Genomic DNA, 9,221 nt, shown 5'->3' with positions numbered 1-9,221 from the left:
AAAAAATTCCAACTCTCTAGGATTTTTTTCCACCGATTTGTCTAATTTGACTGGGCTATTTGATGAAAATTGTACAGTCATAAAATATTTACAATTTATAGTGCATTTCGCTCTATAAATTAAATAATTATAGTAAAAGCTGCACAAGGATGATAAATTCCTAAAATAAGAATAAAAGTTTAAAGGCTTGCTTTTATTTCAATGTTCTATCGTTCGTTGGAGCATTTTTACAATTTAAATTTTCAAGGAAAGAACCTTTCAAGCATGATTAAAATTTCTGTGAAATATTGTATTTCCGCGAATGAGATTTACATGTTTTTTGCACACTTTGATATTCATCAGTGGTGGTATCCAAAACACGTCCAATCTTCAATAATGTCATAACGGCATGAGATCGTGTCCGACCGATAGGCTCATCTCAAGATTCCGTCGACTTCTGGTGATCGTGTTCGTCGACCCAAAGCGTGCTAGGCGTCAAAATACGTGACTCTGCTGACTCGAGAGATGTCTTTCATCTAGCTGACATAACCGACATTTGATCCCGAGTCGATTTTACCCCAATAACACACATAAATACTTCAGCTGGGAGATTTCAACAGGATTTTGACACGATTGTTTACGACTGAAATTGGCGGATGCGCCGGGCAAATTTTTCAAAATTTTAATAATCTTACGAACACCGTAAAACTGATATTTTAAATATTTTTGACTAACACACTAGTCGCCAAAATTAACCAGACAATTAAAATATTGCAGTTTTTCACATTTTTTCAAGAATTTTTTTGAGTTAAACATTTGAAAAAAGCAAAAAACAAGATAAATTTCGATCTAATTTGTTGTTTTTTCTTAACAAACCATATTCTCAAAAAATCTAGTAATTCAGTGGTTTTTTGGTTTATTTTGCAAAAAATTGCGTTTCTGCTTAAAAAACATACTCAACACTTGAAAAAAAGTAAAAATAGGATCATCTTTAACCCAATTTTGTGTTTTCTTGCAATGGTTCAGCAAAAGTTTGTACAAAAAACAAAGCAAATCGAGAAATACAAACAAAAATAAAAGGACAATTTTGATTTCATTTAGTCACTTTTGGGTCTTTCCTAGGAAAAAAGTTTTTGATTTAAGAATATACTTAGGATTTCAAAAAAAAACACAGTTTTTGACATAATTTGTTGATTTTTTGCTCAATATAAAGGTAAGTGTTAGAAAACAGTATATTTCTGGTTGAAAAACATTTTAAACATTTGAAAAAAGCAAAAAAACAAGATAAATTTTGATCTAATTCGTTGGTTTTTCTTTACAAACCAAAAAAATGTGCTTATTCTGGAAAAATGTAGTAATTCAGTGGTTTTTTGCTTTATTTTGCAAAAAATTGCTTTTTGTTTAAAAAACATACTCAACACTTGAAAAAAAGTAAAAATAGGATCATTTTTAACCCAATTTTGAGTTTTCTTGCAATGGTTTAGCAAAAGTTAAGCAAATCGAGAAATACAAACAAAAATATAGGGTGAGTTTTGATTTTATTAGTCACTTTTGGGTCTTTCCTAGGAACAAAAAATTTGGTTTGAATGTGCTTAGGATTTACAAAAAACACAGTTTTTACATAATTTGTTGATTTTTTTGCTTAGTATGAAAGTAATTGTTAGAAAACAGTATATTTTTGATTAAAAATGCTTTAAACATTTGGAAAAAGCAAAAAACAATATAAATTTTAATCTAAAGTAGTGGTTTTTTGGTTTACTTAAAAAAATAGCGTTTCTGCTTAAAAATTATACTCAACACTTGATAAAAGTAAAAATAAGTTCATTTTTTACACAACTTTATGATTTCGTGCAATCGTTTAGCAAAAGTTTGACAAAAAACAAAGCAAATCGAGAAATACAAACAGAAATGTAAGGTCAATTTTGATTTTATTTACTCACTTTTGGGTCTTTCTTAGAAAAAAAATCTTCGATTTAAGAATGTGCTTAGAATTCCAAAGAAAAACATAGTTTTTGACATAATTTGTTGATTTTTCGCTTAGTATAAAAGTAATTTTTAGAAAACAGTATATTTTTGGTTAAAAAAAATTCAAAAAATTTGAAAAAAGCAAAAAACCAGATGTTTCTCAATTTAGTGGTTTCTCTTAACAAAATAAAATGTGATACTCAAAATACGTTTTAACTAATTTCAGATTATTGCCCATTCTTTTCTGAATTATGTACCACATTTTCCATAATTTTAATTCTTGAGACATACAAAATATTGTACTACAAAAAAAAAGATGGAGAGACTAAGAAAGTGTCAAATGTATTGGATTAAAAACTTCTAGACTTGCAAAAAAACATTTAAAAATTTATTAAAAAAATGCTTAAATTAAAAAAATATCGATCGAATCTTTTTTAAAATATCGTGTTGCAAAAGACAGTGAGGGAGACTATTAGAAACTATCAGATTTTGCTAAAATTTATAAATAAAAAACTGTCAAGATTTTTAGTTCAAAAATGGTGGATGCGCCGGGAAATAAATCGTTAAATCTTTGCTGAAAATATTTTGCAATAATTTAGCAAAAGTTTGTCCAAAAACAAAACAAATCGAGAAATACAAACAAAAATGTAAGGTCAATTTTGATTTCATTTAGTCACATTTGTGTCTTTCTTAGGAAAAAATTTTTGATTTAAAAATGTACTTAGGATTTCAAAAAAAACATAGTTTTTAAAACAGTTTGTTAATTTTTTGCTCAGTATGAAAGTAATTGTTAGAAAACAGTACATTTTTAGTTAAAAAACGTATTAAACATTTGAAGACAGCAAAAACCAAGATGAATTTCAATCAAATTTGATGGTTTGTTTTAACAAACCAAAAAAATTTGCTTATTCCCGAAAAATTTACTAATTCAGTGATTATTTGCTTTATTTTGCAAAAAATTGCGTTTCTGCTTAAAAAACATACTCAACACTAGAAAAAAAGTAAAAATAAGATCATTTTTAACCCAACTTTGTAATTTCTTGCAATGGTTTAGCAAAGTTTGACAAAAAACATAGCAAATCGAGAAATACAAACAAAAATATAAGGTCAATTTTGATTTTATTTAGTCACTTTTGGGTCTTTCTTAAGAAAAACACTTTTTGATTTAAGAATGTACTTAGGATTGCAAAAAGAACACAGTTTTTGACATAATTTCTTGATTTTTTCTTGGTTCTTTCTTTGAAATTCTTAAGATAATGCTTAGATTAAAAAAATATTAATCGAGACTATTAGAAGCTAGCAGATTTTGTCAAAATTTATAAATAAAAAACTGCCATCAAGATTTTTAGTTTAAAAATGCGCCGGGCAAATAAATCGTTAAATCCTCGCTCAAAATTCGTTTCCAAATCAACAATTGAGCTGAAAATTTATTGTTGTACTACATGATATTGCTTTTTGATCCTGGAGGTGATTATATTATTCATTTGAAGTGTCTGACTTGGTTGTAATTAATATTACTGTTCACAAATGCATTACTCAAATGACTCTACCTTGTCACATTTCATTTCAATGTGGTTTAATTAGGAATGCTTTTTACTTGCTCGCAATGCGTATAATATGTCAAGTTCTTCCTCATCGTCGACTACACCTGACGAGTAATTTGCTCACAATGTAAAGGATAATCGCGCTCATTTTGTGTTTTTTGTTGTGAGTTCATTAGTCAAAATTAATATTCCATTAAGAGTAAAATTTATCATCCTTATTTCATTGCTCGAGTCAGTGAAAACGAAATAAATTGCATCAGATGATCCACATGTAAATTCCTGAGCCTAAATTCAACTGAAAACTTTGTCTGGGTTTCAGTACGAAACTGTTTCAGCTACAAACGTTACATTTCCTTCAGTGCTCTCCCTTGTACACGTCACTCTTGGGAAATGTCGTGAAATCACGACTTTATTATGTGATTTAATAAATCGCATTTTATCAAAAGAGAAAATCACTGCACAGGAATTCCAACAAATGGTAATGAGAGAAAATAAATTATTGGAAATCTTTAGAATACTGGAAAAAGATTAATCATTCCTCGTTCAATATGAGTAAACCTAATTATGTTAGAAAATAAGTTTATTTTAAAAAAAGTTCGTCTCAGGTACCTGAGAACGAAAACTAGGGCAATGCAGTAGAAAGAAATGTGCGTGGTAAGCAAGATGCAAACGTCCTCAAGTTAAATTGTGCGTTGGAGATATTCAGTAATGGGAAATCTCTTTCATCGTTCTGGTCATAAACCATCGGGCTATCTGCACAAATGACATCAAACATTCTCTCTTCTACGTAATCATTTTACCTCGAAGGCAAAACTACTTTGAATATATAGAGTTTTGTGCATTTTTTCGTGTTTTTAGAAGTAAAGTTGAAACAATTTTTGATTTTTGTCGAGATTTTGTTCGATTTTTGGCACCCAGAACGGTCTATTGTCAATAAATCTAGACTTATTGGTGATAACCTTTTATGTTTGATACCATTGGAAAGAAACGTTTTAGTTTTTTTCTTATAAAAATTAATTTTTCAAAAACTATGAGCTCTAGGTCAAAACGGTTTGTACAGGCGTATTCTCCGGTTAATTTTACATATAGTACCAGTTTTTCATAAAAATTAAAAATGTTTTGGTCAAAATCGGATATTTTTAGCCTTATTCTTAACTTTATTACTCAATATCTCAAAAACTATGCATCGTAGAGTATTCTAACTAGTTGAATCGTTTCAGCGAGTAATTTTACGTCTAGAAAACCATATTTCAACCGTTTTTACGATTTTTAGTAAATTGACTATTTTTACGATTTTACTACCGCTCATCTTCAAAAACTCAAAAAATTCAAAATTTTTGAAACTTGACCCAATGGCGTTTTATGCACTTATTTGAGTCTTTAAGACATATAAAAATGTAAAAAACGTTAAATGGTATGAATTTTAAAGTTGAAATTTTTTTATTTTTGTTTAGATTTTGGTCGATTTTTGGTACCCGGAGCTGTCAATAACTCTGGACTTATTGGAGATAACTTTATATATTTGGTACCGTCGGAAAAAAAAATTTCCTATCGTATACAAAAAAGATCAGTGCTCTACGATAAATAGCTATCGAGAAAATTTCTGATAATTGTTTTAGAATAATTCTATTACTCAAGATTAATTTTAGACCAGTAGCGCAGGAAAAGACAGAGTTTAGGGGGTGTTTACCTATGTGAAAAAAATGCGCACTTATTTATAATTGTACATATACAGGGTGTTAAAAAATATTCTGTTACTTTGCGGACCTATGTTTATCAAGTTTTTTTTTGTTTGTTTTGGTCCGTACTACTACCTCCTGAAATATTTTTTTTAACACCCTGTATACATTTCATGCTACTTTTACTTTATATTACTTACCTTTTGATTACTTATATCTATTTCACTAATACAAATCATTTGTGTTATTAGTAATAATAACAATAATTATTAAAAAAAAAATTTTAATGCAAAACTTACCTTTCATTTATTTTACTTTTAACTTACCTTTTGTTTACTTATATTACTATTAACTTTTACACTATTTGTTTACAATACTTGTTTTAAAGTTCGCGCTCTTATACGCCCGCCATCTATTGGTGCTTATTTTAGTTAGTATTATGCGGTTTCTCTCTTATACTTATTAGAACATGTGCTCATGTATTAAAGATCGCGCTCTTATGCGCCTGCCCTCTTTTGACACTTATTTGAATTATATTTGAATTTGAATTTGAGAAAAATTGCCGAAATGACCGGGGCCGCTGAGCCACCACGGTCGCCGACAATTTTAATGTTTTCATTCAATATATTTTACACAATTTTTCAAAAATTGACGGACAATTTTGAAGTTTTTAATTTTTTCGATTTTTGTCAAAATTTTGGGCGATTTTCGGTACCCGGAGCAGTTTATTGTTAATAACTTCGGAATTATTGGCGATAAACTCTCTAGTTGGGTATCGTTGGAAAGAAAATTTAATTTTCTACCGAATACATGCTCTACGATGAATAGTTATCGAGAAAATTTGTGGTAAAAAATCAAAAATTTCAAAAATTTAAATACGTCTATAACTTAAAAACCATTACGAATTTTGCAGTTTTCTTGACGCCAATCGATTCCCCGGAACATTTTACATGTGTTTAGGTCAAAATATTGTATCATTGAGATACAGTTTTTTATGAATTTACAAAATAAAAAAAAAGTAAAAACTTGTAGCAAAAACCAAAAATAACGTCACATAAACTTTTGTTTTTCAACTTTTGATCTAATGCAACGCGAATTTACATTTCACAAAAAATATATAAAATGAAACCACCCAAACAAAACTCGTTTTAATAAAATTAAGGAAATATGCATATTTTCACTCAAAATAATAATTTGTCCAAAAATAATGTAATTGTCTGTAGACACAAAATCTCTCTTCACACTTAATTTAAAATGCGCTCCATCGTGGGGTATACACCCTATTTTATATTCTGATTGAATTATTTCACGTCTGTTGAGCCAGCGACCGCATTTTAAACTTACTCACTATGTAAATCATGCCGTACATGTTCGAATTAAATATAACTAACAAAAACGTCCAACCTGTTTGTATTTCGTTGGCAGGAAAAAGCTTCTCTAGCACAATTTGCAAAACAAAATTTTCAAACTCCGAATTAATTATTATTAATTAACGAGACGACTATCAATGTGAGACCGCAACAATTTGAGGTTTGCGTTATCAAAAAAACTTCCTGTTATGATTTTCTATTCTTATCAAACGGACTAGTTTGAATTTAGAACAAGTTTCAGTTGATTTAGTGAGGTGAAAAGTTGCAATGGCTGTTGATAGTGAAAAGCCCCAAAACCAAAAATTCAATAATAAAATCACAGTCGAAGAGGAATTTGAAAAAATTCAAATAAACGAAGTTGCGAATTCAAAGGAAAAACAAGGTATGTAATGCAATTTTTGAAACACAATCTGATCAATTAATGAACTGGCGTCATTTGCAATGTTTTTCGAAGTAAATTTAATTTCAAATTAAACACACGTTTAGATAAAACCACATCAGTGTTCAGCCCCAATGCATTTTAATTCTAATTACAACGTTATCTGGCTCGGGGCTTCAAACGCGTTATTTTATTATTTTATATTACTATGTAAATTATGGAAATTGTGATAAAAACTAATAGGTAGCGTACAAAATGTGCTTTGTAATATTATTATCTTTTGTGTGAGTGAGGTTAAAATAAATACAGGGTGTTCCGGGAAATCCCACATTAGAAGTTTTGGCTTTTCTTATACCTAGTTCGAATTATTTAGACTTTTTTAATTTTTTTTGAATTTGAATCTTTCTATGCAAAAACCGATAACTCTACGATTTTTTATTATGTTGAAACCGTGTTTGGGTATACGAGAGAGAACGGTTAGATCTTTCTTCTGGTTTATTCATAATTGGAAAAATAATTAACAAATCGCCAAAATATAAGGTTACGTTTAGGAAACTTCAAATACCCTTAACTCAATTTTTCTAAATGAAACACCCCAAATTTTTCTTCACTAAATGGAGGAGAATTTAGTTCTGCTTCGATCTGTATTAACATTCCCTATATCTATGTTTGATAGTTTTCAAGTTATAGTAACTTTTTTTGATATTGTGAGAAATTCATTAGCTACTTTAGTTTAGGTTGTCATTGAAATAAGAAAAAAATAGAATATCAAAGTTATTCAAATTTAGATTAAATAAATTTAATTTGTATTTACGAAAAGAATGACACAATTGTGAAAAAAAACTTGGCGTTTTTTCAGTGAGAAATATTTCCTTGGCAAACTATGCGAAAACTACCATGGATAGTAATGAATTTCTTCCATTGCAAAAAAAAGACAAAATAACTCGAAAATCATTAAATTTAGGTATAGGGAATGTTGATACAGATCGATGCAGAATTAAATTCTCTTTCATTTAATCAAGAAAAAAATGGGGCCTTCCATTTGAAAAAATTCAGTTACGGGTATTTAAAGTTTCCCAAACGTAATCTTAAATTTTGGAGGTTTGTTAATTATTTTTCCAATTATAAATACACGAATGAAAAGATCTAACCTTTCCTTTTTCTATACCAAAATACGATTTTAAAATAATTAAAAATGGTAGAGTTATCGATTTTTGGAGAGGAAGATGCACATTAAAAAAAAATCAAAAAACTAAATATTTCAAAAACAGTTAAATTTAGGTATAGAAAAGTCTGATAAAAACTCTCAAAATCACTTGAGTAATCCAAAAACTCAATAAAAATATAACTTCCTGTTTGAAATAACATGCTGCCACCTTAAAGATATTTTCATTCAAATTTTAGATAAAAATAAATCACTCCCAAAACTTCCAATGTGGGGTTTAGTCGTATCAGCCTGTATAAACTAATTTTGGCACTCACAAATAGTAAAAATTTCAGCCACATTTTGGTAATTTTTAAATAATAAAATGTAATTTAATAATTTTTATGTCAAAACCTGTTAATATTAAAAGCACTGAATTCGGAATGATAACAATAACGTTTTTTTCTACATATCCAAAGATGTTAAAAAACATTCTAAAATTCAATTAAAGAAAAAAAAACAATAAAAAAAGGAATAAGAAAGTATAAAAAAGTAAAAACCAAAAGTTTGTAATAAATAAAATTTTGGAGGTTTGTTAATTATTTTTCTAATTATAAATACGCGAAATAAAAGATGTAACCTTTCTTTGTCATATGCCCAAATACGATTTCAAAATAAATAAAAATGGCAGAATTATCGATTTTTGGAGAGGAAGATGCGAATTCAAAAAATTTCAAAAAAATTAAATATTTCAAAAACGGTTAAATTTAGGTATAAAGAGGTCCCTCAAAATCATTTAAGTAATCAAAAACGCAATAAAAAACATAACTTTTTATTTAAAATAACGAATTTGATACCCATTTCCGGTGTATTTCCGGAAATGCTGCCCTTTTGAAAATATTTTCATTGATCAAGATCTAAACGATTATGCCTATAATCAAAATTTTAGTATAATTGTATAATTTGTTCAAAAATAGTTAAACGAAAAAATTTTCAACAAAAATCTTTAATTTTGTGCCTGAAACATGTAGAATTAGTTCCATTTTTTCGATAAGCCTAAAATGATTCTGACTGAAAAAGACTAAAATTTATGTCAAAAATTGGGAATCTAATAAATTAAAATTAATAAATTGAAAAACATGTTGAACACTTTGATTTTTT

The 9,221-nt window shown here is 28.3% G+C and overlaps 1 protein-coding gene across 1 annotated transcript in view; it reads left to right on the top strand.

Moving 5' to 3' along the window:
• Positions 1-6,786: 6,786 nt before the first annotated feature.
• The window catches only part of LOC123005579 (ninjurin-A-like), a 4,015-nt gene continuing 1,580 nt past the window's right edge, over positions 6,787-9,221 (top strand). The window contains exon 1 of the mRNA XM_044399393.1: positions 6,787-6,919. Within this exon, the coding sequence (XP_044255328.1) occupies positions 6,805-6,919 (115 nt within the window). The 5' untranslated portion in view covers positions 6,787-6,804. The remainder of the gene's footprint in view (positions 6,920-9,221) is intronic.

This window comes from Tribolium madens, unplaced genomic scaffold (genome assembly GCF_015345945.1).
Source record: "Tribolium madens isolate multiple individuals breed KSU strain unplaced genomic scaffold, Tmad_KSU_1.1 Scaffold_11;HRSCAF=98;Tcas5.2_LG3b, whole genome shotgun sequence".
Taxonomy (NCBI): Eukaryota; Metazoa; Arthropoda; class Insecta; order Coleoptera; family Tenebrionidae; genus Tribolium; species Tribolium madens.
This window is presented reverse-complemented; position numbering and strand designations above follow the sequence as displayed.